A 27,976-nucleotide genomic window follows, 5' to 3' on the forward strand; every position below is an offset into this window, starting at 1 on the left:
TTGTGGTAAATCTTTTCCCCCAAACAGCATGAGCAGGCTGCAGACAGCTAGTGACAGCAGCATTAAGAGAATTTGAAGGAGGGAAGCAGGCTACTTTATTCTTGTAGAATGAAAAGGCATGGTAGGGAATGGTCTTTTTGTAAGCAATCATTTGTAAATAATAATTTAAAAATCAAACAACCAAAAAACTCCAGAGCTACAGGGGTTTAGGGAAAAACACATTTAGAAGCTTCAAATACACAGAAGTGACATCTGTTTCAAGAAGTGAAATTATAATGAGTCATTAGTAAGGTTCTTCACTGTCCCAGCCTCTCCAGGTAAGGGCACGTGGTGTAATAGGTATTAATGCATTATGTGGCCAATTTTCCAGCTTCATAAAGGGTTTTGTGCTTTGAGAGATGCTCAAACAAACTAACTTAGAGATTGCAGGAGTTGTCTTTCAGAAACTTGGACAGTATCCACTAGTTTAAAATGTTGCCCTAACTCCAAAGTTTCACCCTAATGATACATACCACTGCAGTTGTGCAAGAATGGGTCCGGCTTTTATCATCAGAGGATCCTTTCTCTCAAATACGTTCCAAGTTCAGTTTGAAATTTACATACAGAACCTAGAGAACTGTTTTGATACCAATGCATGCTATGTATCCATAATCAGAAGCCTAATTTTTTTCTTTCAATTTATTCTATACAGCTGTTCATCAGCAAGTCATGCATTTCCCCGTATGCCTTTACTGAATTGTTGACATAAGTAAAATTTTAAGGGCTGCAGTCAAAGACATAGTTAAGAATATCTACTGAAATCTGTCAGTCCACAATTCAATCTTCTGAGTCTATTTTAACAAGTGTGCTTAACTTGAGGGAGTTGGGAGACAACAACATATATGTTGTTCTTAAATAAATGTAGGTATTTTGTAAATATGGAGGTAACTCAGGTCAAGGGAGGTGATCCTGCCTCTACGCAGCCCTAGCAAGGCCGCACCTGGAGTGCTGTGTCTAGTTTTGGGCTCCTCAGGATGAGAGAGACATGGAGCTCCTGGACCAGATCCCATGGAAGGGAAAAAAGATGATTAAGGGACGGGAGCATCACTCTCACAAGGAAAGGCTGAGGGAGCTGGGCCTGTTCAGCCTTGAGAAGAGATGACTGAGAGGGGACTTCATCAATGTCTGCCAGTATCTAAAGGGGGGGTGCCAAAAGGATGGAGGCAGGCTCTTCTTGGTGGTGCCAATCAACAGGACAAGAGGCAACAGACAGAAACTAATGCACAGGAAGTTCCAGCTGAACATGAAAAGCTTCTTTACTGTGCAGACAACCACGCACTGGAAGAGGTGGTCCAGAGAGGTTATTGAGTCTCCCTCACTGGAGAGATTCAAGAGCCACCTGGACACAATCCTGTGCCACGTGCTCTAGGGTAGCCGTGCTCGCACAGGGGGGTTGGACCAGATGACCCCACTGTGATCCCTTCCAACCTGACCCATTTTGTGACTCTGTGAATTCACTAGAACCATTACAGAATGCAGGAACTGGGGAAGAAGAGTACTGCCATGTTCAAAATAAAGAGACTTCCACCTAATCAGAGAAAGTAATGTAGGCATTACTGATTTAAAAAACCAGAAAACCCGAACTCATTAAAGTGTCTTGGCAATCATTTGATCAGGATATACCTTTTACATTTCCTATTCTGAGGCTGTAAGTAGAAAGTAACCCCAAATTTCACAAAGAAAAAAGTGATGTTCAGCATTTGTATACTGAAAGCTTAAGTAAAGTCCTAACCTTGGTCAACTACTACTTAAACAACACACTGCAGCCAGCAGCAGGATCCTTAGTATAACTAGAGTGCTTTGAAAACACTGCAGCACAAACCACCCAAAGTCAGATAAGCTAGTTTCACTCCTAGGAACAAACACTGCAGACTTATCTCCTTCCAGAAATGATGTTTTAAGGGAGTTTAAATATCTGCCAGTGATGTTATTCACTGAGAGGTAAAAATATAAAAGCATGTTTTAAGATGTTTTACACCACATCCTTAGATTTAACTGTAAACGAACAAGAACACCATGGCTTCAATGAAAGTTATTTAAATTTGAATGCAGAGAATACTTTATTAACTGATTACAGTTTTGATGACCAATTTTAAACCGTAAGTAGTGTGGGAAACATAGTGGGGGACATTAAGGCTGAGCCATATATATAGACAAATCTGGATACTGATATTCTGTACATTTAACCTCTGCTTTTTCTTTATACATCTTTTATTCAGTGTCTGAAATTATTTAATAGAGGAGGAAAAACCAAAAAAAGCTGGCCACTAATTTAGTCTTATACCTGGAATGAAATTTTGCATGGGCTTTTGAATGCAGTGTAAATTTCAGTGGAGATCAAACAGATTTTTTTTTAACCATACTCCCAATGGAGCATTTAAGTATAACTGGAGTTTGTTGCTGTTACAGATTTGTGCAATTATTTTTCTCTTCCAAAAACAAGCAGTAGACCTCTTGTGTAAAGGTTAATCTATTTAAGATAATATTAAACTTACCTAACAGGTTGGGAAATCAATATAAATTAAGTGCCTGTGGTGTGTATCAGTTTTCCTGCTCTAAGCAACCCCTATCATTTAAGTGGACATACTTGCAATTTTACAGAATTACACTGACTTTTCAACAAAACCCAGAAAAAAAAATTAATTTACTATTCTTGCACTGTGAGCAGTGCTCCTACACAATGTGATAACTGTTTTCCATTTGTACAACTCCCTTTTGTAAAGCTGGGCAACACATATGAAAGAAAGACAGACATCAATGGTTTGTGTTCTGAAAGATATTTCAGTTCTTTAGTTCCAGTCACTGAAGGAAGAGGCAGAGGCAAGTTTGAATTATCCCAGAAAACTGAACAATTGGTTTTATTTGGTGTCTTCAAGATGCTTCACCTTCTGTGGGAGATGTAGATGATGTAGGAGAGACCATTTCAGGTTTTCGTGAAATTCTGTCCAATTCTGCCTGAACATCTGTTAAAACTGGCTTCTGACCTACAAAATAAATGTGTATCATTCAGTCATGGTTATGAAAAGCCTATAGTGCCTTCACTTCTCAAATCAGACAAATCCTAGTAATTGTTACTGTGCACTTTGGGTGCAGAGTAAAGGTGTAAGCCCAAAACTCAAAAGAAACAGAAAGGAAACTGTAGAGAGAAAGTCATATCCTTTCCTATTTCCAATTTATCAAAGCAACTTCCATAATTATATATCAATTGTCAGTATATGAAGAGTTAAAGTAAAAAATACAGAAGACTATTGACTAGCAGTTATTACTACTTCTATACAATTTTCTGTAAAACTTGTATTTGAATGTAAAAATCAGGGGATTCACCAAGCCCAGCAAAGTCAGTTTTGTGTACTTGGTCAGCAAAACATGACACCGCTGCTCATGGGTGCACACAGACCTGTAGATGGCAAATCTCTTTCTCTCCTCACCCACTTATCTCCTCCCTAACTTGGAATGGCACAAACATTTGTGCAGCCACACTCTAACCTAATTCAAGCTCAAAACACACAATTTCCCCCCACCCTTTTGCTCTTAATTCTTACTCCTCAGTCTAGGTTTCTATCCCACTGTAGCAAGAATGGAGGAGACAATATGGGAAAAGGCAGTGCAGTATTAAGACTCCAACACCATGACAAGTGTGCACAGCATCTATAAAGGAATGTTCTGACACGTGTAGGTTGTAGCAGTGTCCCAGCATCCTTTCTGAAGCAGCCAATGTTCCAACTAATAAGCAGAGAAATTTCCCAAAGCTGCTGAGGAAAAAAGTAATTTTAAAAATCCCAAATTGCCATCTTAACAGACAATTTTCAGATTTGAAAAATGAGTGCCACAGATAGCTCTAAATACAAGACAGCAAACATTGAGGAAGGTGAAGAGGCCACATCTAAGCCAAATTTATTAGTATTTATGGTAATTCCTTGAAAACATAGTCCTTTCTGATATTAAACCAGCTATAACCCTAACCCTTCATTTGTCGCATATTAGGAAATTTCTGAGAACTGTTTCCTCCTTAATAATTAAATTCTGTCCTAGAAGTTTGTGCCACAGCCCCAGGCAGAACACTTTTCTGGAGTGCTGCCTCTGTTTGCTTGGTGTCACCCAAACCTGCTGCTGGCCACTCCCCACAGGATTTTTCAGCGGGTGCTCTCTGTGCCTCATATTGCGTCAGCTGCATTTGTTTGAACAATGTCCATATGTTGTTCAAACTGGCACTGCTGACTTGGCCTACATGCACATGAGGAAGCATTCAAACTTTGCTTAGCCAACTGAGTTTTGCACTTAGAAAAGGGAAGTGTGCACAGGTGAAAAAATTTCTACACAACATCTACACAAAATGTTAGTGGGAAGTGCGAAGTACCAATGAAACACCAGCATTGTCCCCTAAGTGCAGCATTACTAACCTCTGGGGAAGCAGGAAGGAAAGGTGTCTGTGTACGCATGCTCTTAAGTAATACAGAAACATTTTAAATTGGAATAGCAAGAAATGCCAGTATAGTCCTGCATCTAGCTTTAGCACAGTCACTATTAAACATTTCTAGATTAATAATAATTATTAATCACCTCATATATACACAGCTGTCAAAAGAATATATGTAAGTATTTTTATAGGCTGTCACCAAACTCAAAGTACTCATCACATCAGAGCTAGAACACTAGTGAAAGAAAATTTAAAGCTATTTTAACAATGACAGTACTGTTAAAAAGAATCAACTTGAAATTCAGTCCCAACCTATTTAAATAAGATTAAAAGAGGCTTATGGCATAAGCCATTTTATTGGAATGATGGGAATAAAGGGAAAAAATGAGGAACTCATGTAGACACGATTCATGCTTAAACAACAACATGAAAATTTTTTCTTTGCTCCTCTGAAAGCCATAAAAAGGCAATACTAAAGTGCTGTGAAAACAAAAGCAAAAAACCATATAGAATATAAAAGCACATATATACATATATAGCATTCAGTTAAATAATAGTAGTGTTCATTCTCCTGATAAACCATACTAACAAGAACAATACATCACTCCATTTAGATTGAGTAGATTTTTTGTCATTAATCATACCTGACTTTTTTGCTGATGGTGGTAAATTGCTGCCAGCACCTCCAGTGCCACCTCCTCCTGGACTGCCACCAACACCACCAGGGCCACCAGGAGAACCAGTTTTCTTGCTCAGGAGACTATTGAAGAAGTTAGCCAGGACTCCTTCAGATGTAGCTCCAGCTACAAAGGGAAGAAGGAAAGAAAAACCACAACACAAAACCAACACAGATTTTCTAAGTAAATACTGATTCAGTGTATTAATCAATCTAAATAAGCATATTAAAGCAAGCAGGCAAAGCAATTATTTTACTTCCCCAGCTGCATTTGTGTCCTCGTAAGAAAAGGTACCTTTCATATTGGGATCAATCTTTTTTGACCCAGTAGGGATAGGTGTAACACTGGCAACATTCGATGTTACAGATCTATTTGGTGTTCTAGGAGATCCACCAGGAACTCTCGGTGAGGCATCCTATTAAAATAAAACAAAAAAAACAAACCAGCAAACCCAAAGTATAAGAATGCATGAAATTAAGCATTTTGTTACTTCTTACAGCTCCTAAGCTTTTGTGTTTTAAATGTAGTATTCTCATGCAACTGAAATGACATGTTCAGGTTTTGCTGATTGCGTAGAAGTTTTTTCTCACTCGTAGAACATTGTTAAAACTATTAACTTTAGTGTAACTAAAGCATTAGACAAGCTTTTCATTTCATCCCGATGAGAAACCTGAAAATCCATCCATTACTTAGTGGTGCCTCTGACCATAAATGCATTCTAACATACAAAAAGGAAAGCCACGACCTTTAGCCCTTGCTGTCAATACAAGCTGTGACTTGCTGTGAAGTGCCATAATTTTAGAGCACTATGAGACTTTAAATACTATCCAGTTTAAAACAATTAGATCAAACAGTATTTGACAGTGCAGACAAAAGCAGCCCTCTAAATATATAAAAGCTAATGATTTTCATGTGATGATATTTAAAAATTTTATTACTAACCACTGGCCTTCCTGCAGCAGTAGGTGGTTGTTTCGCCAACTGTGACTGCAGAAAACAAACATACACATGAAATGTTTTAGATATTACAATAACTAAGAATACAACCCCAAATTTGTATTGGGAATGTTGTTAAATGAAACTCTTGTTGTTTGTTTTATAGACAGAAAGTTACCTGCTGCTTCATAAGAAACACTTGGTCATCCTCTGCTACAATTTCTTTTTCATGAACAAACTGCAATACAAAAACATGAGCATAATTCTGACTAAAAGAAAGAAAGGTATTTTCTTTTTTATGATTTATTCACTTTTTTGGTGAATATGACCAAAACATTCAATAATGAATACATATATAAAATACTATGATTGCTGCATATCACATTTTTCGTATTTAAGACTGCTGCTTCATGATTCCATTTAGGCCAAGTTAATTAGAAGTGAAATAGAATTACCATTAACTCCTTTGTCCTGTCAGGCATAAAGCTGTAGATACATTTGTAGAAAGACCCACTAAAAAGTTCATTTAATTGTTCAATAAAAAGAAATGAACTAAATGGTTACAAGGCACATTCAGGAGCCTCAGATCAGTAAGAAGTATTCACGGACGCACACACTCTGCATCATGCCCCTGTCTCTTTTGATTAAGGCCTCACCTCAGTATTACTTTTTAGGTAACTATGGCAAACATAACTCTTCACCTGTGTTGCATTACACTGGTGTAGGAACTGGACACAGACATTGCAGATCCCAGTTCTATGCATCAAATCGCAAACACTCTCCTTCCAAATAAGCTCATCAAAAATTTTGCCCATCAAAAATTTTGCCGAGCATGCATGGCAAATACCAATATCAAAGTTTATAAACCAGGTCTGAAGTTTATAAGCATGCAAAAGGAAATATTGTCAATTATATTTTCCTTGGACACCTATTTAACATGTCTTGATATTTTCCCTAAAGATTGCAGAAAGGAGATAGTATTAGTTTTCTCTGCTAAAATAATTTGCACTTGAAAATAAGATCAGTCACAAAATTTTAGCTTTGTTAGAAAAAGCCATCAAAATATTTGCCTTCAATAACCTCTGTGTGCATGGAAGTCCACTGCTGCTGGCATTTTGTTCAAAAACCTCACATATGTTTACAGGTTGTTCTGTCAAGGCATTTTGTTAGATAGTACAGGGGAAAACACACTGAATATATGTAGAAGCTGTTTTGACATGTTTATTTTTGATTTTACCCTGTCTCAAGTTTCTTATTTTAAATACTCCAGAAGAAACAGAAAGCATTATGAAGTTATAAGCAACTCAGAGCAAAATGAAATGTTCTTAAAAAACACAAACTCAACCTGAGAAACAGGTAAATTACATTTAGGCTTTTCAATACCAAATATGTCTTAAAAGCAAAACAAGTGTATTTGTAGTCTTGAACAATGTAACAGCAGCAGAAAAAAAAGTGTAAGCTGAAGAAGAGCTATATAGAACAAAAATACATAATGATCTTTTTTATTAACTAAAGAATAACTTTAAGAACAAAATAAGATTCCCCCTTCTCCCCCCATACAGTACATCACACTTACGACAAGCTGCGAGTATAGTCTCCATGAAAGAAACAATCAAAAAACTGACAGGCAAATAAGTAGCAAAGGAGTTAAATGCCAATACATCCTAGCTTACCTTTCTGACTGGTGGTTTTGTTATGATATCCTCAAAACTGTCATCTGCTTTTAGTGTCTGGAAGTTCTCATGCAATATTCCTATCTTCTTGTCATTATCCCAACCTGCAGGACTAGAGAAAGGATTATTTGGCTTAAAATTCTATTGCTACTCCGGGCTATTCTTGCATGCACTCCTGAATTGCACACAACTGAAAGCCAGGAAAACTGTCAGAGTGCCCACTCTCCTATGCAAACTGGTTATTGATCAGTACAAGGAGGTAGAGACTGGTTCACCATAATAGAGAAGAGGAAAATCTCTGGGCTTAACATTTCCCTTTGGAGCAGTGAGTGTTTGTAGTCTTCACCCACTGGCACTCACCAAACTCCAACTCATGAGAGTATTACATGGAACTTTATAAAGCATAAACCAAAAAAGGCTCTAAATGCTGCTTTACAGTATTGCACAGATACATTTTGTAGTCACATACACACATAATAGTACAGATAACTTACATAAATACTGCATCTTTTTCCACAACAACAGCTGGAACATTGAAAGGAAATCCGTACAACTTCTGGACTATATACTTATACACTAAATCAATGTTTTTGTTTTCTTTTACTGAAGTGTAAATAAGTGCTGCCCCATCTGAATAAACCTGTTAAAGGAAACTTAGTTCAGTGGCTAGTAAGAGATACTAAAGTAACCTTTCAACTATCAAAAAAGGGTCATCTACTTTGGAGAGTTTTGAAAGGGAATACAAAACCAAAACAAAACAGGTCAAATAACTTCCAACACTTCCTTTTGAAATAAGCTATTAAGTAATTTAAATCAGTCTTTCTTTCTTTATTTGCTTTAGGCCAACTCAGCTATTGATTTTCAAGTAAAATAAAAACTCTTCCTTGCTTTCAAAGCCCCCCAGCACCAATGGTTTCACTACGATGCCTTCAAAACAGCCTTCTGCTTTTAGTGAACAAAAATTTTCATGCCATATCCTTGTATCTTCTCATTACCCTACCCTGCAATCACTGCAGCATTAATGATAGCAGTTTCAAAAATGCCAAAGATCTTCTACTTTCCCATCTGGGTTTTTTAATTAGGGGAACAAGCTCTTACATTATACAGTGATCTGCTTTTAAAGGAAATGAAGGCAAATGAGTTTACTGTATATCAGTAACTAAAATACCAAGAGAGTGCTTAGTATTCGAGCATGGTTCAGTATCAAATTAACACATTTTATGCACAGGATTAATAAAAGAGTAATTTTTACTTCGGGATTATAAAAACACCAACTCCCCAATTTATTTCTAAATGCCTCCAATTCAACTCCTAGGAGAAAGTTATATAATGGGGTCTGACTCCTATTCAATGAAGTTTAGAATGGAATTTCAAGTTGTACATGGCATATGCAATCATGGAGGCTAATCCCTACTAATATTTCGTATTCTTCCTCCAAACACAAGAGTTATTACAATTACCCATAATTCCATTTTGAAAAATTAGGTCTTGTAAGCCCTTTGAAGGAATTGCCATTTCAACTGAGGTCTCTGGCTCTTGAACTAATTTTTCCATCTGTCATCTGCTGTCCCTCCAATCGCATTTAAGCTTCCCTTTACCGCAGCTCAAATGATGACACAATGTAGGCATGTTACTGGCATCTAAAATCTAGATCTCAGCATACCTAGCTGACTAAACAACACTAGACAGTATTTTATACATTTCTTCTAAAAAAATGAAGCTTACAAATAGCACAGCAACAGCTTCTGTGCACTCTCTCTGTACCAATACAAGAGAAGTCAGAGGCCCTTGCCTACACCAATTCACACTGCTTTCCTTCCCTCATAACCTCATCCTGTGGAATTACTGAGCATGGAGGAAACTGCATATTTGGGACAAAGTGAATAACATGCCTTATGTGCATCTGGAGCAAGATCATACTTAAATGAATTATCTTGCTGTTATTTTAGGGAGCTTGTCAGCTAAGATGTGCTGTTCTGCGAACTGACTCCTAAATATGGACATGGAGGCAATAAAGAAATTCATGGTAAGGGGACATGCTAGAAACTCTTTAAAAAAAAAAAAAAGGTAAAAGAAACCAGGAAAAGTTTAATTCAACACTGCCCACAAAGGTAGCTGAGGCAGACTGCCAGCTACAGTATGAGAGTTGCACACTACTTTGGTACAGATGCAAATATCCTTTTAAGCTTGTCATAATTAATATAAACATTGAATTGAGTAATTATATCATCTTTATGATGTGCTAAAGGATACATTGTAAGCAAAACCGTCTGATATGTGACTGAATAAAGTCAAAGTGTTCGTCTCTGTAGTCATGCTCTTTTTCCAGAACACTGATGGCATCACACTGTCAAAATAAACACAAAATTAATATACTGCTTTCAGTCACCTGCTAAAATAGCAGTGCTTCTACACATTCAGTTCACAAGGGGAAGGGGAAATAGAGTGGGGTGGGGTAGTGCAGAGGAAAACAAAAACCTGCTAAGGTAGTTTAGAAGCACAATTGAACTTTTTTGGTCTTAATAATACATAACTGGATGTACATGCACTGGGGTCAGCACTAACTTCAGAGTTCAAGTGACTGGAACTTTTAATTCACTCTCCCTCCCCACTCCAATGCAATAACTCAAAATCTCTGTTGAAAACTTACCACTAAATGATATAATCATTTTCTACCCAAATTTTTTTACACACTGGCATTAAAAGACAGTGTTTTTAATTCAGTTACTAACTAGCTCTTTGAAAAGGGAGGCAAAAGCAAGGAATGTGAAAGCAGCAGAAGAAAAATGGTGTGGGGGTGGAGAAAAGAATAGCAGGAAACTAGCAGGTGGGAAAAAAAAGTGCTGTTCAAATGAGAGGGTTAGCCTTCCAGAGAAGGAACAGCATATGCGTCAAAAGGTTTATGCCTTCCCTGCAGGCCAGCAGAGGCTGCAGATGCAGTATGCTTAATGCCAATGAGAACTGAGGAGCCGGGGGGGAAAAAATAACAAAACCAGATAAAAAACAGCCAGAGGACAACCATTGTTCTCTTTAAATTCAGAATATGGTTACATATCTAACAGAAATCAAAACAGATCCCATAAACACCCTAAGAACTGATGAAAGTTACTAGTGCAGCACTTCACTGACTACAACTCCCAAAGAAGTTCATCTTCAGAAAAATATCAGAAATATTAAAAAAACCTTAACACTATTTTCAGAATATGGAGGACTGTGGAAATCAAGGATAATTCTAGTTGCTTATTGACTAGCTCATTTCTGTGAGCAAAACCAGGTCTGAGGTATTTGTCAACTCCTTGAAAACTGGTAGAACTAAAGGAAAAGCTAATTCCAAAATAACAGTAAATAATGGGTTCCAGAAGATAACCAACCTTCAATATTAAACACTTTAAAAGAATTCTTAAGTGAGGTATTCAGAATAACTTAATAACTGTGTGCTTCCCACCCCAATCCACAATTGACAGTTACTTAAGTAAAATATGCAAAAAACCTAAAACGTGAAACAAACCTTTGTACAAACTACTACTACTGGAATGCCTAAGTTACATGTTAGTGTATCTGCACCCAGGGGTAAAATCACACTGTCATCTTTGTCTTCCTGCAATGAAGTATTTCTTCTCTGTGGAGAAGCTGGAAAATCCTCGCCTGGTTCTATATACTCCTGGAAGTCTCTTATCACTGAAAGTAAAAAAAGTTACATTAAAACATCAACTGGTTTATTATTTCAACAATGATTTCCACTGCCATTGATCTCTAGCACTGTTGATTGTATAGTACTTCTGCATCCTGGTGTTGAAAAAATGGAGCATGCACCTAGTCCTGGCTAGCTGTTGGCTCTGTCCAGCACAAGGGAGAACTAGGAAGTCTGAGATCTGCTGGATCAGCAGCTAGAAGAACATGATCAGATACAACTGTCCATAAGGACAACATGAAACCATTTTTATTCTATCATTGTGAAGCCACTAGGCAGTTGCTACGAAGGATTACTGTTTGATCTGTTTCCTAAAGGACATAAGTTTCCTTCCATTCTTCTTGGCAAAGTTAATGGAACAGTTTGTCAGAATAAACAGAATTATGCCTTACACAAACTGCTTAGCAGCTACTGTATACCAGGTTTTACCTACAGACCCTTTGTTCACACTTCACTCTCTGTACAGTGACTCAATAACAGTAACAACAAAAAATAATAGAATACACAAACACTAGTTTAAACTAGCTTTATAATTAGTTAATAGCATAGTAAATATTCAGTATGCTTTAAAATTATCAGATATTATTTAAAATGTAGCAAGCAAGGTAAGTTACATTCTAACTTTCTTTTTTTCTAATTCTTGTTGCAAGTCCTTGTCATGTTCCGCGGCACACACCCAAGCCTCTAATTACATGGTCACTTAGTATCCCTGCAGTCAGGGATGCAATGTGAGGCATAAAACGTCTGTGTCTTTCCCATCACACGCCCTGTTCCACACAGCAGAAACAAGGCTCTACCAAACCAAACTACTGCCTACTATTTCATGAGTAGAACATTGTGATCCAGCGAAAGAAGTCAGGCAGCTCAGCAGCTCAGCTGCATCATGCACAGGGGCAGTGAACTACACCAGAACATCCTTGCTTGTGTGTTAATCCACTGCTACCTTCACTAAACTGACTGAAGCCCTCTGAGTTCATACTTAGAAAAGCATCTGTGCAATTACCAGAGCAAGACTCATTTCAATGCCCTAGAGGAAAAATTATATTAGGTCAAGATTATTCAATCTTTCTGCAGATCTTGGAGTTCACAATAGCAAAAAGCACATGTACAGGTTATCATGACAAATTGTCAAGCCAGGCTCTAACTCAAGGAATGCTGCTACTTCAATTCTAGTCCAAAGAGCTTCTGAGACCCTCCCAAATTAACTGAATGTATTTGAAACCCAGAATTCTCACCGTGATATGCCACTCTTTCCTGTACAGTATCCTGCCTGTTCTGGGATAATTGCATAAATCATCCAGTGGATTCCTAAAATTTCCACTGTATGATCATAACATACTAAACTTAATGTAAACAGGGAAAGCAGTAAAAAGGAGGATTGATTTAGTATATCACAGCTCCAAAACTGTGGAATAAAAACTCAAGTCTTCCTTAGAAACACAATTTCGCTGAACACAGATTAATTCAGTAAAGAGGAAGAGCTATTTCAACCCTTCACACACATCTGTTACGTATCCCCAAATGCCTTTCTGTACCAGTTTTAGTCCTCCCAGGGTGTTTTTGAGTGGAGTTAAGCTGCTAGAACTGAAGACAAACACAGCAACATACCTCCAGAAAACTACACATGCAAACTCTCAGTAGAATTCAGTCCCGGTAGCTAGTTAAATCAGCTCTCAGGACCACTGAGCCTAACACAAGAATCTAGTAGGATCCGGTAGCCAAAAGTCAGGCAAGCAATGTTACCTCCTCCTTTCAGCAGTGTCAAGCTCCTGCCCGCCTAGCAATGCATGAAATCACATCACAACAGCATCAAAATAAGAACCAGCTCCCAATCACGTCTGGATTGTGTCCAGGGCCTCTGTTACACCCAGTGTTCAGACTACTTATATCTGTAAGAATTAGACCAGATGATAGAAAACCAAAACAGCCAAAACTAAATGGAGTAGCACTTTTTTTCTCGACTCATTTCATTGCTTACATTTTCTGGATTTTGTAGATTTTCTCTATTCTGTTCACTCAGTCAGTAAAGAAGCCAAACTACCAGCTGTACACCTTTGATAATGTAGACACTGTATCCATACTTTCATCCCACAAAATCCTATCCTGAAGGTGTTTGAGGGAATGTTTAATACACATGCACTAACATCCAAAACCAAACCAAAAAACACATCCAAGAGAGCTCAGCTCCTCCCACCTAAACAACTTCATGTGGATGATACGGTTCTCAAGGATACTTCCCTTAGAAGAATCTCGGTCTTAAAGGGACAAACAAAACAACTAATATTCCCCTCGCCTCCTTCCAGAGTATCTACAACTGTCACCTTACATTCCACTTCATCACAGCACAGCTATAACCTGCATTTCTAAATTAGCATAAGCACTCATTGCTTAAGAATGTACCAGTTAGAGTGCATCTTCAGACTTAAAAAGAAAGTTTAATCATGCTGTTTGATCTCAACACACAGCTTTCTCAAATGCTTTTCCTTTCACTGAGAGATGAATGGGAAAAACTCAAATTCTACTACCCAAAGGGGAATACAAAGGGTTGCTCAGAAGTAATATGGAGCTATTATGGGAGATCAGTCAGTCAGTTTAAGAAATTCTGCAAAATCTTTGTGTTCTGCATGTTTAAAACTAAAAAGACAAGACACTGACAGAGCAACAAACACATAGTTCTGTTAACATCAATAATAATTAGGATAAAACTCTTCAAGTGGAAAGGGCCCAGACATGGCCATGCTGCCATAAATCCTCTCAACATTTACCACTTTTGGTAAGCACAGAACAGGTCCCCGATTCTCTAATTGGATAACTACAGGAACAGTTAAGAAGCTGGTGTAGTGATCTGCCTTTAAACAAATAAATTAAAAATTGAATGCTTAGAAGTTTGGTTTTTTCTGCTTGGTGAATCTTATCTAGAAAAATACATAAGAAGCAAGACTGTAATTTCAGTTGTGTTCATTCTGAAAGTTTTTTTTCCCCCCTACATTGTTATTCTGTTAGAAAGAAGTACTAGTACTGTTCATATAGCTACTTGAGACTTATCTGAAGCCAGACTTGCTTGGTAAGTTCTAATTTTAAATAACACTTCCAAAGAATGAAAGACTGCAATGGAGAGATTAAATGGTGCAGGAAGCATTAAGCATATTTAAATGGATTCCCATGTATTTGCAGAATACTCACACTTTTGCTCCATTTCTTTCATTTCTTCAGGAGGAATTTTTAACTTGTCAATGTGTTCTCTTACAACACTCGCCCATTTTTGTAAAGAATCCAGTGCAGTCCAAGGTCTAGACATGTCTACTACCAACATAACTAGAGTGTCCTTTAGAGAGCTTGCCTCCATTGCAAATTTAAGAAGACCTTTGTGATACAGGTCACCATCCAAAATCCATACATTACATCTTGTTTGGTCTACAAAAAAAAGGAAGAACATTTAATGAGATTTACTTGAAACACACCACTACATAATGGCTATTGAATGTTTTTTGGACATGTAAAACACAAGGAAGAAAGCAAATGATGTTTTATCAGTCCATTGAACATACATAATGACACAGCAAACTGCAGCTTGTGGGGAGACAAGCTCCTCCTCATTCAAACCCTAATGTGTAATGGCTGATAACTTAACATCTTTAATACATTATCTGAAAGGGAGGGTCCAGAGAGAGCATTCAACATTTCCAAAATAGTTGTTCACCATTTTTGAGCAAGAAAACACTTTCTTCAAGATGTAACTTAGAAGAGTAGAACAGGGTGAACTTAGATGTCTTTTTGTGGCTCTTGGTCTGCTCACCTCTCAAAGATTGCCATCTCCCCTTCAAAACTCCATGTGACATACCTAGATAACTCTTAAGAGTATACAGTGTACCTTGTCCACTCAAAAACCTGAAGAACTGCAAGGTTTTAATGATTAACAGACTGTTACTCTTCCAATTTGCAAAAGGACAATCACCATACAAATAGACCACGCCACTGTTTTTCCCCCCCAAAAATATCACACTACTACAAATTCACCAAAACTTGTGCAGTAAAGGAAGAGCTGTCAATTCAAAATTAGTTGGCTTGATATAGTTACATTTATCCTTCAGGTAAATTTTTATTACTTGTTACAGAAGCTCTGAGAAAGACATTTAAATCAAACTCCCAATTTTCTTAAATACGGTTTCAAGTCAACTTTGAGACCAATACCCAGACATGAATTTCAGGAAAGCAGGTGATTTCAGGAAAAAAAAAAAAAAAAAAAAAAAAAAAAAAAAAAAAAAAAAAGAAAAAAGAAAAAAAAAAAGGCCTGGTTGTCTTTCTACATGTTTGGGATTTTTTTTATAGTATACACAAGAATTTCCATTTTTCTCAAAGCTTCCAGTATATCCTTATTCACACCTCATAACTCCAGGTACTGGGATATTAAACAGGATCTTAAACATACTTTTTCCTTTCTAGCCATACTTGCACCCAAGTTTTTGGGTTTTCTTGTTTGCTTTTTAGATCTCCTTCACCATTGTGCACAATTTTCTACCCATCAATCCATGACAATAGTCTTGCAGATTGTGTGCCAGCAAGACAAAGGTTTCTCTGTAGGTTTAGGATAATTACTTGCCACAGTAATTGAAATGGAAGATAGAAGCCTGGGCACCTTCTCCTCTAGGCCTGAGGAATACACATCTATTCAGAATGTTGCAGCTAAGTCTGCTTCCCTGGTCTTTTCTTTTTAGCTTTTTCTTTTGACAGGTTCCTCTCCTCCTCTACCACTTAAGTGGTCATTCATGATATCTACCGAAAAAATTACACAGACAAACTTCCTTATGATACAAATCACTTCTCGCATAGGCTGGACTCCTGCATACTATAAAGACAGAAAAACATCCCAGTCATTTCAAATATCACACTACTGAACCGTTGCTTTCAAACTGGTTTAACATGTTGTTACAAATACAGACTCACCATCTCGGTCTTCATCATGCACATTTAAATACAAGTACTCCATTCCTCTTCCTTTTTTGTACTCCTCTATTCCTTGAATTTTTCCTATTAAGCTAGTTTTCCCTGCTCCATCTTCACCTGGAGAGACAGAAGTAAGAAACCACTCAGTCTTTAATCACAGTTACATATTAAAAACCACCTGGGGCAAGAAGAAAACCATATCCTAACAGGGTGACTGAGCTCACTGGAGTTTTGAAATACAGCAGGTTTTGCCAAAACCATCCATTCTAAGTGCATGTCTCAGCTTCAAATATTTTTTTCTACTTATTGATAAATGCAATTATGCCACTAACTATGCTACCTGAAATAGGCTCTTAGACCCATCTTTAAAAGGATATGCTACGGAGTAGTTAAACACCTCAAACAATTTCGGTCTTTCAGCTACAACCAAAGTAGTAACAAAGTTTTTCTGAAGTAGAATTCAATTCAGAGAAAGCTCCTCTTACAATTCAGAACTCTCTCATTTCAAACAGCACACTGACTAAGGCAAATCTGTTACCTCAGCTTTTATGTATTGGTTTCTTTGACTATTTTCTCCATTACAGGTCTCAAGAAACCTTAAAAAGAAGCAACAAATAGTAAACCCACTGCCTTAAAATTCATGTGTCTGTTTGGATAGCACAGAGAGACAAGTTTGCAATCCAGATCCATTCACTCCTATTCTCTCCCCTCCAAAGGGATCTTGGATAACCACTGAACCTTACAGCATATGCACACTGTAAACACCTCAACTACTGTCAGAGACCCTTTGTGAAAAACTTCATTTGTAGTCATAGGTCTCAGAGTTGGAAAACTTCATGTGCAGTTTTTCCAGTTCAAAAGAGTAATCAAGCTGAATTTGCACACAAAGCAAATCATTGGGTTTTTCTCTAACTTGCAGTACGATGAGTATGTAACAGACATTAGAAAATTCTTGAAACTCACTCACAGCTTATAAAATCAAGGTTAATTCCAGGTCCCTAAGAAGCACTTTATCAATTTTGTGTCAAACAAAACATTTTTTTCCCAAGTCTCTCCTAGTGAGGGAGAGTCTAAACACTTGCTTTTAATCACATAACAAAGACAAGAGTTCAATAATTTTTACTGCTAAACACAACGAAGTTTTCCCTTTAAAGAGACCATGATCTTATAGATGTCACTATGGCTACATTAAAAACACTATAGCTATAACTACTGGAAAGAACAGAAATATCATACTTTGATAGACTGATTTTGAATTTGCTTAATATATCATCCTCAAGACTGCCACATGAAGCCTTCAATTTAGAGGATAATTTTATTTTAATATTTCACTAATGCTGGAAAACATAAGAGTGCTTACTCTAAGGTGTCCAGGGAATTTTACTCAGTGGAATGAAAAGGCTATTTTAAATGAAACATATTTTGAGAGAGAGAAATAAGACCAGAACTGAAGTTTAAAGTCTAGTTAAGCATAGACAAGTTAAATGAAAAATTAAGTTGTATCACTGTAACTTTTTCATAATTTAAGGGTTCATTTCTGAGCTCCTATATTAAATCAAGATGTACAGGAGCAAACAATTACAGCTAGTTTTAAATAACCATTGGAAAGCAGCACTATCTTCTAGTCACACATCAAGCTTTTCCTCTTGTAAGAATATCTTTTGAATAATTCTGATGAAGTGAAGAATTCAAGCTTCATCACCACTGATGAATTACAATTCCTCCTCTGCCCTCACCTCTGTACTTATCCAAGCTTCTTAAAATTGTCATCTACAAATAACTGAGAAGACTTTATTAGCTGCTGCTCTGACATGTTATGAAGCTGCTTTAACTTCTGCCAAAAATGTCTGTATGATTCATTGTGCTATTTGACTTTTCTGAATTGGCAGCTTCAATTAATTTGTGCCAGCAGAAGGCTCAACAGGTAAGACAAATCAAAATCTGTTATTCCTTTTAATGAGGGGTTGCACTTAAGAGCTTTCTGAGTTTCTCAGAACAGCTGACTTCCAGATAAGTTCTTTTGCATACTAGAGTTTGATTCACACAGGTGACAATAAAGATTTCAACTTGCTTGAATTTGGGAAACTTTAGTATCTCCTGTGAAGTGTATCTCCCAGTTCTTAAAGTAGCTACATCAAGTCTAAAAAACACCTGCTGTTGTAAAAAGTTCTGCACTTGATAAAAGATACACTGAAACAGTCTAAACTAAAACATGCTTACACAGATGCTAATATCTAGACAACTATTGTTACAAAGTGCTTATGCTATGCAATATAGGCAAACATATGGCATACATCCCATAAGCCCCTTACTTGTCATGGCTCTGTGTTACGTCATTTCCTCTCCACCCCTGTATTTCCAAAAGCCTAAAATAAATTGGAGTTCAATACTGTTAAATTAATAGCTTATGGCAAAATAAGAACTGGAATTTTATTTTCCCCTGTACTCTGAAAGAAGTTTCACCAGTAGAGCACAAGACAAGTTGATCTGATGTAAAATTAGTACCTCTGGACACATATGCACACACAGTAGTAATTTCAGCTTTCCATCACAGAACTACTTGAATTTAATCTGTTCCATGAAGAAGCCTTCTACTCTCTTCTCCTTAGCAAATATTCACCCATTTCAAAACATCAAGATCAGGCAGGTGGATGGCTGACATACATAACAGTGCTGTGCAAGTTACTGCATGCAGAGAGCAACGCTCATCTTTCACTAGGGAAAGCCAGAATGACGCATCAGTGAAGTCTGAAGTTAGTAATACGTAAACCAACTAGTTTACAAACAGTATGACCTACTTGCAAGGGTACAAGATAGCTGCCTAGCCAAATGTGCCCTACTCCATAGGAGAACCAGACTTCTTGACATATTTAAGCCAAATTAGAGTCAGTATTATTTAAAAAGCTGTGAGGAAGTAAAAACAGGACTATCGTTTATGACACAAGGACCTCCTCCTTTTTGCTCAAACAATTGATCGTAAAAAGCGAGGAAAAGATAACTGTCTTGGCCAAGAGAACATAGAATTGTAACAGAGTAGTTTGGGTTGGAAGGGACCTTTAAAGGTCAGCTAGTCCAACCCCACATTAGTGTAACCCAACATGCTAAGACTTGAGGTTTCATCTACCTCTACTTTCTATGTGTAGTATGTTGCGCACACCTTTTGAAATCATGACAATTGCAAATGTATTTGTATCCATGTTTTTGTTTTTCCCAACCTAAAGTCTTCAATAAAAACCACTTGAAAAGTCAAGACACTTTGAATATACTGAGTTATGCAAGGAAAGAGCAGTAGCAGATTTTTGCTGTGTGGCTACTCTTCAGCAAGAACATCAAAACAAAATCTTAAACCAGTGTTTATCTAAAACTCCTAGGTAATTATTAGAAATCTCGTTATCAAATTAATTCTAAGTGCTAACTTTTAAGAGTTCTCAAAACTCAAACATTTTATTGTAATGCCTTTAGTGTGTTCAGAATCTTCTCTCGCCCTAAGAGGAGAGGGAAATAGATGTGAGGAAATTAAAGTCTATTAGCTGTTGGAGGTTTGATGGACAATGCACAACATATTAATACAATTAGCATTAATTGCTACCTGGGACATACATAAACGTATATATGTTTAGAAAAAACGTCAATCACAATACATATATTTACACACAATATATGGCTTTTCAAATTACAAACTTTAACACATTTAACATATTTACCTTTTTTTTGTTTATCTCTGGATATCTCTATAGTATACAAAAAAGTAACGCTGCTTAGTTTCAGACAAAAGGAAAATTTCATATTCCCTAGGTTCAAACATCACTGCGCATTAATATTATGAAACAGAACTTTTTTTCAAGTGCTACTGAAGCAATATATAAAAAAGAGCCTTATGCATCTTCAATAAGAATTATCATCATCCTCCAATTCATTTCAGAATTTTAAGATGGAAAATCCTGTAGCTTCTTCTTTATTTCCAACTGTGGGATAACCAAATTAACAACTGACTTCCATATATAAGCTCATGGAGCAAAACATCTCTGATATAGCATTTTTGATAGAGTATTTCAACGTAGAAGAAAAATCAGGTAGATTTCGCATCCTTCTTTTGGAAATAACATAAAAAGGCCTCCTTTTCCAGAGTAAATACTAAAGAACAAAAGTTCTCCATTATACCAAACTGCACTCACACATTAATACAACAGTGAGGAAACAGAAGTGATGTTTCTAGCAAGCAGTGCTAAGCAGCAAAGCTGAACACAAGTAAAAGAGAAACGACAGATTTAATTTTGCACAAAAGTCAGGCTAGGAAGCAATTGAAACAAAGCCAAACCAATATGCTTACACACAGTATTTCACTGTCTTGTTAACAAAATGGGAAGTCTTATACTCAACTAAACAAACACTGTTGCATTTTTATCCACACACTGCTACTGTTTCACCCCTTTGAAGAGCTTGAGTTTGGGGTTGTGAAAGCTCCTCTGTCCAAGGTGCTACTCTGTCCACAAAACAGATTTTGACAACATCCTTCTTGTTGCTGCCCCCAAACATACAGGAAACTGTAATAATAGAAACCCTTTTCCCAGCCTCCTCCCTTCTCACTACTCCAGGCAAAAAGCATGTTTACTGAGCAGAAAAATCAAGATTCACTACATGATCTGCCACAATGCAGAATTTAGCAGAATGGTCATCCCCAGACAGGAAGGGTGGGGAAATGAGGCGAATGAACCTCCTTCTGCAAATGCAGGCCAACAGGCACTTATCTATGTCCTGCTACATCAGCTGTTCAGCCATAAACTATTACATTAGAGAGGACTTAGGCTCTCTGTTAAGAGAGCTTTGAACTTTTCAAACTTTCAATTAACATTTTGAAATTCAAATTATTTACTAGTCATGCTATTTCCACATTTCTTTCAGTTTAGAAAATGAAAACAGAAGTAGAATTTCACTGGTCCTATAACAAGACATTTCTTACTTGTCACAGAAATGTGTACATGGAAGAGCAATCAATGTGCTATCTCCAGGACAGACATGAGCTTTGACTGCCTGTTTAAATTGTTTCTCCATTGTAAAGTGTCCAGTGTGTTTAAAATATGTCAAGGCAAAGAAGAAAAAAGTAAACATTTCTTTTGTGTCATCAATATTGGTAGCTTGCCCCACTTCGATCCATGACTCCGATTTTTTTTCAACAGTTCTTTGAAAAACCCTGGATGCCCTTACTTGTTCGTAATCTATAATCCTAGTGTTTCCTTGATGGGAGTTTTTCTTTAGCATTTTAAACCCATCAATTAAAATTCAGGTTGATATGGGAATTCTACAACTCATCTCTAAAAGAACGTGTTCAAACAAGGCCAAGCAAAACTAGAAGTAATGGTCCTAATTAACATCTTCTGCACACCGCCAAGAATACTTTCATGAATTAGCTTTATACTTTTTATAATGCAAAAGACAGCTTCTGGGTAGAACAATTCAGAACATCTAGTATCTGTAACATAAAATATTGAATATTTTTATTAATAGAAAAAAATCTATCTTGTTTAAATATGATAGAATAAAGACATCAAGTCTAAACATGAGTTATTGAGTGGGGTTAAGATGCCTTCCCAGAATCCCAGAGCAATCACTATTCCACACCACATGGAACGCCTGAACCTGATACAGTGGTATAGAGACATAATGATCTTCCTACTAGAACCAAGCACATGTGTACTATAACTATTTTCAAGATAAAATACTTGTCACAAGCTAATAACTGCCTTTTCTACAGCTGCATATTAGTGAAAGAGGCTTGTTTACACATTCTATACTAATTGAAGAATGCCTTTTACAGAACAAGACCAAAATAATCAGAGTAAGCCAAATTTAGTTTGCTTACAGGGAACTAAAGAACAAAATTAATTATGCTGATGAGAGCCTTCTCTACAATCCCTCAAACCAATATGGAACTTCACAAGAAGTAGGCCATAACAAGACTACAAATAACTTGTCACTAAATTTTCATTTACTCATTGAATAAAAATTTTCTTCTCCTCCAAGTTTGTTTTACTCTGCCAGGTGAGTCTTTCCCCTCACACACAATTCACACAGTATATTTGTGGCACTGAAAAATTAAATAACTTCTCTGAGGAGCACCTTAATTGCACTTCTGCCTTTCAACATGACAGAAAGCAGATTGCAGACAACTTTTCCAGCAAATCTTTTGCCATCTCCTGCACCACAAGAATACACAGCCTGACTGTGGAAACAGGTACAGCAGTAAGCATTACCTGTGCTTGGAGAGACCCGCAGTCAGAGAAAGGCAAATATTGCAGAGACTTCTACAGTGACTATGAACAGTATCCACTCCTGCCTCAATCCTTCTCCTTTAACATAGCAGGAAGTTGTCTAGTGTATTTTATCCAGGTTCACTACCAAAATAGAATAATCCCATGTTACTATCCACAGGACACCTTTATTGGTACTCCTGCCACTAACCTGCCTGGAGAACACGGCAGCACAATTCCTTTCACTGTCCTTCACCTTTGGAGATATTTCTGAGATAGATCCAGTAACCAGCAGCACTTCTGACAACGAAGAGACTAACTTAAATAAATGCAATTCAACAATTTCAGAACTTTCCACGCTGTTCTAAGTGACTTCTACTACACAGCATCCATGTAATTCTGGATTTTTGGCAGGGTATTATAGCAGGAAGGACACAACAAAGAAGTACTACTTAATTCTAAAAAAATGTATCTACAAAACAAGCAATTAGAATTTTATCTAGGTCAATGCCCCATCAAAACAATTGACACTTTAGAAGCATAACTCTGCTGACCTAAACGCAATTTGACTACATTTGGGAGGCTTTCATTGCCTGCAGAAGGTGAATTAGTTGCAAGAAGAGAATGAAAAGAAACCCTCTGAGTTAACTTCTGCAGTACTCATGAATTTAAAATATTGGAGATTAATAATATTGTATGTATGAATATATATGGCAGTATGAACAAGCAGTATTTTATCAGTTTCCATGATTAAATTATAACAATGAAGCTGTCAGCTATTTGAACAGGAAAAAATAAAATGGAAAACTAATTTTTATAGTGTTGAGTACAAATTTAATTAAGCAGTTTTTACATCCTCACGAAAATTTGCTGTATCAAAACTTAATTTTCAAGTTCTTTATATTCAACAGGTGCACTAGAAGAAAGCAGCAAGCTAAGATATGAAGATATATTGGGAATGGCTGTTATAGCAGAAAAGTGTACCTCACAGAAAAGTGTACCTCTAAATTAGCTGTGGATTGTGCTTCTTCCCAAGCATCCTGGACAGGAGCACAGCTCCAAGATTCAAACAAACAGGCCTAGCCCTGGGAAGTGAGATGTCTGGGATAAAGAGAAAATGTGGACACGAGGCAGTTAAATTCCCACTGCCCTTTAAACTCAAAGCTTTTATCATCAAGTGGAGTAAAATGCATAAAAAACCCAAACCCATTAGTGATTCAGTAGAAGCATTACTGGGCAATACAGACACAGAGGGACATACGAGTGTCTCCGGATGGTTTGAAATTGTAAAAATTGTAGGCAAAGAATATATTGTGCTTCAGAGACACAGCAATGTATGAAATACAAAGCCAGATAGAAAACAACTATTCAATTCACTTGCCAGCTGGGAGCCTGTGTTCTGGTGCATCCTGGAATGACTTTGAACATTACTGCTTGAATGCATGCTGCAGTTTATTGGACAAATGATTAGTTCAGGTCTCTGAATCCAAGCCTTCACACATTCTACAGCACTGTGGATTCCATCCATAATCTGCAGTGGTGAGTTGTCAGCTGCCCCCCTCTACTCCACTCGCTGATATATCAGAAAGGGAATGAACAAGAGAGCTCCCAGTTATACACATCAGTTTTCTCATCACAAAAACCATCTCCTGTGATCAACTACCTTTATTACACAAGTGAGCAGAAAACAGTCCAAAAGAAGAAGAAAAAAAAAAAAAAAGAAAAAATGAAGCAAGAGGAACAAAAACACACTGCTTTTGCTATCTGCAAAAAGTAGCTAGAAATGTCAATGAGAGCACCTGACTTCCTTAAGAAGGCATGTACATTTTACATTTTCTCCTGGTATAGTCTGCTAAACAAGATAACTGTAGCCACTATGACAAAACTGCCTAGGAATCAGAGCATAAGGGACTTACAGTAAAGTTTAGAAGGGCTTGTGCTTTTATTTGTTCATACAAGAACAGAAAGATAAGAAGCTTTTGTGCCACATGCGGTACAAATCAGAGCTTAAACTTTAAGGAAAAATAGTTATTGAAAAAATGTCTGCAAGTGAAACAACTTTGGAGAAGTAAAACTGTAAGACAATTAATTTTGGGCTGATTTTGAGCAAATTATTACCAACATCATATGTTAACCTTCACTTCACAAAACTATGTGCCATATCTAGAGATTAACACTTGGCATTCCAATCTCCTTCAGTTATGTCTATGTTAACTCCAGCTGCTCTCCAGGTTCTTAAAAATGAGATGTTAACACAGCTAAAAATAAATACTGAAATAGCAGAATTAGCATGCCAGACACAGACAGGTTCCCAGAACAACTAGGCATACAACTATATGCACTACTTGAAAAATATAAACGCTGTAGGCAAATTAGAAAACCTGTCCTAGCAAACAAAAGAACACTACATGGTGGGTTTTTCCAGTTGGTTTTTCTGGGTGGGGCCATAAGATGTAGGAGGCTTAAAGATTTTTTTTTTAATGCAGTTTGTATTGAAAATAAGCACTCGTTACTATAAATCATGTTTCATCTGGCAAGTTTTGACCAATATGACTGTTTCTACAGCAAATATTTGCCTGCCACAAATTGAGTGAAAACCATCAAGATACTGGTCAGCTTTACACCTTTTGCTTAAAAGTACTGAAAGTATAAAGAAGCTGGAAATAATCATGGCAAGATTATTGTGTCATCTGTGTTGTAACAGAAGTTAGTACAAAACTATCTAAAGGAACAAAGCTTGAACGTAGAGGAAATGTGAGATAACAGAGAAACTGCAAACACACAGCTCAAGAATCCAAACAGACAGAACTTCACATACTGAATCTGTCCAATATAGAATACATAAGACCTCTCCTTTTCTTGTGCCAGTGTGCTTCAGGAGCAGCATCATGACTTACAAGTCAACAAAGATTAGGTATTCTCATAAAAAACATGGCTGTGGTCCTCACTGGCAAGTCCTCTCAGATGTGATGTTCTTTTTCCTAAATACATGCCAAGTTTAGGGTTTTTTTTCCCCCTGGTCCCTGAAGGACCAAGGCCTTGTAGAAGATACAATTTCTAAGCAAGAATTGGAATTTCTTCTACGAATCTGCACATTTTTCAAAAAATGCATCAGTAAAATAAAGGAAAAAAGGTACTACATTCAGTCATTCTATAAACTGCACATAAATGGTAAAAAAAAAAATTATATACAACAGGTTGAATAGCACAAACTAAGTGAGCATTTGGAAACAATCTATGATACGCTTTCTAGCTCTGAAGGAAGCAGTCTCCAGTTACTGAGCACTAAGGATTACCTGACTACGAAGAGAGAGGAAAAACAAAGAGTGTAATCTTCTTGACAAGGATCACAGCTTGAAGAAGAATCTTCCAACTTCAACAAGGACAATCATCCAATTTAGTTTCAAAGTGTCACATAAAAAGCTGTCAATTGTTATGAAACCTTTCCGTTGTTTAATATCACTGCAACTTCCAATCTCAATATCCTACTTAATTACATAACATACAAAACAACAAATTAAAGGGTAGTAAGTCTTGTAAGAGCTTCAGAAGACCATCCTATCATCCTTGCAGTTTTCTCCTTCTCAGTCAGTTTTAAGTAACCACTCAGCTTATCAAAACAGGAAGAAAAGGATCACAGTGATTGCTTTAGGATTATGGAAAGGAAAAAAAAAAGCCTAACTCGAAAAACCTCAAGAGGGTATAAACCACAAGACTACGCAGAACCATAGTGTGCACAGAGTCTGCATTAATGTCTTTAATGAGTTTTAACCCTGTTTTCAAATATTAACATGGCTCTTTCTGGGGACAGAGAGGTTGGCAAAAGGAGTGGAAGCGGTAGCTAGTTCTAAATCCATACACTTGGATTCATTATGTTGCCTACTGGTAATAGTATTTAATAGTCTTTCAGAAAATAAACAAACAAACAAACAACTCCCAAAAAACAAGAAACCCACCGCACTAATAATAATAGCAATAATATATTCGTACACACACACTTGAGAGCATCCATTTCTCTCTCTCCTCTATGAAGCTTTTGATTTTGACGTATCATTTTCCTTCTTTCCCTCAACAGTGAATTGCAGCTGGGTGTCTCATTACCGCCCTATCAAAGTCCCCTTCCGCACCTCTCACCTTGTCGAGGGCCAGGCTGGACTAAGGCCCTGGGTGGAGATCCCGGGGCGGCAGCGCTGCCGCTGGTGCCGCCACGCTGGGTGCGAGTGGGCAGGGCAGAGCCTGCACGCCCATACGGCCCTCCCCGCCCTCCGGCCCGCAGGCAGCACCGTCATTGATGCCGCTCGGGCCACGGAAGCAGTTTTTGTGCCCGCATGACACACCGCAAGCGCCGGCAAGCGGCACCGCCGGCTCCAGCGAGGGAGGGCTCGGGAGCCGCACGTCCCCCTAAGCCAACGCTCACGGGGGAGACAGACAATAAAAGCTCCCCATCCAAGCATTCTCCAGCTATGGAGCCAGGGTGGGGGAAGGACCGCGAGGGTATTATGGCGAGGTACCTACGATGAGGGGCGTATCTAAAGCATCTATGGACACTGCATCTCCAAAATGAAGCAAAGCCATGCAAGGGAGGAAGCGGGAGGGTTAAGACAGCGCCTTGCCACCGATCACCCCTCCCTTCCCTTGGGGCTCTAAAGAAGGGAAGCTCCAGGCGCCCAAGAGAGGGCTCAGGAGCCAGCCTGTGTGCGGCGGGGATGGGAGAAGGATCGGGATGCTTTCCTCAGCCAGTGTGCGGAGGGGAAGGCAGAAGGATCAGGATGCTTTCCTCACCCAGCAAGAGGACGTTCTTCCCCGAAGGCAGCTTAGAGCGGGAGCGCGTGGACACCTCGCTGAGGATGCAGGACCTGGCGCGGAGAGACGACAGCGCTTAGGAAGGGTCTCCCGCTTCCTCCCGGTCCCCACCCTCGCCATCTCCTGGGGATGGGGAGGAGAGGGGGGGCTACGGCATGAGGGGCGGGGGGCAGGGTAGGAGCTGCCACTGCCAAGGGGAGGTGCCCCCCCCCCCGCTCAGTGACTGAGAGGGACTGAGCGCCAGCGGGGGCGGGGGGATTATCCAGCCCCCTTCCCCTCGCTCCCCGCAGGGCACCGAGGCGCTCCGAGGGCGGCGGCGGCGGCCAGCGCGCCTGGGTCCGCGGGGCGGGGCGAGCACTCACCAGAGGTTCTGCCCATCGTCCTCATCGCCGCCCGCCCGCAGCTCCGCGTTGTTGTTGTTGGCCGTGGCCGCAGAGGTGGCAGAGGAAGCAGAGGAAAAGCCGGCAGCCGAGCCAAGCCCGGAAGAAGAAGAGGAGCCGAAGGAGCCGGCTCTCCCCACCACCGCCGCCATCTTCGCTGCTGCCTCC

General features: G+C 38.3%; 1 protein-coding gene across 1 annotated transcript; it reads right to left on the reverse strand.

Moving 5' to 3' along the window:
• Window positions 1-1,902: 1,902 nt before the first annotated feature.
• Window positions 1,903-27,976, reverse strand: DYNC1LI1 (dynein cytoplasmic 1 light intermediate chain 1). The gene is made up of 13 exons (XM_082284972.1): window positions 27,791-27,976; window positions 27,408-27,481; window positions 16,378-16,494; window positions 14,617-14,847; window positions 11,251-11,420; window positions 9,996-10,089; window positions 8,237-8,372; window positions 7,743-7,854; window positions 6,248-6,307; window positions 6,076-6,120; window positions 5,428-5,548; window positions 5,101-5,259; window positions 1,903-3,023 (listed from the first exon to the last, which is right to left on the reverse strand). The coding sequence occupies exons 1-13, from the start codon at window positions 27,958-27,960 to the stop codon at window positions 2,911-2,913; spliced, it is 1,602 nt and encodes a 533-aa protein (XP_082141098.1). The 5' UTR covers window positions 27,961-27,976; the 3' UTR covers window positions 1,903-2,910.

The sequence above is a fragment of the Coloeus monedula genome (genome assembly GCF_965178545.1).
Source record: "Coloeus monedula genome assembly, chromosome: 1".
Taxonomy (NCBI): domain Eukaryota; kingdom Metazoa; phylum Chordata; class Aves; order Passeriformes; family Corvidae; genus Coloeus; species Coloeus monedula.

Coding starts and splice junctions, on each gene's coding strand:
- DYNC1LI1 (XM_082284972.1), bottom strand. CDS start 27,960: ATGGCGGCGGTGGTGGGGAGAGCCGGCTCCTTCGGCTCCTCTTCTTCT. Junction 27,482..27,790: donor GACGATGGGCAGAACCTCTG/GTGAGTGCTCGC, acceptor TCTCCGCGCCAG/GTCCTGCATCCTCAGCGAGG. Junction 16,495..27,407: donor GAAGAACGTCCTCTTGCTGG/GTGAGGAAAGCA, acceptor CTGTCTCTCCAG/GTGAAGATGGAGCAGGGAAA.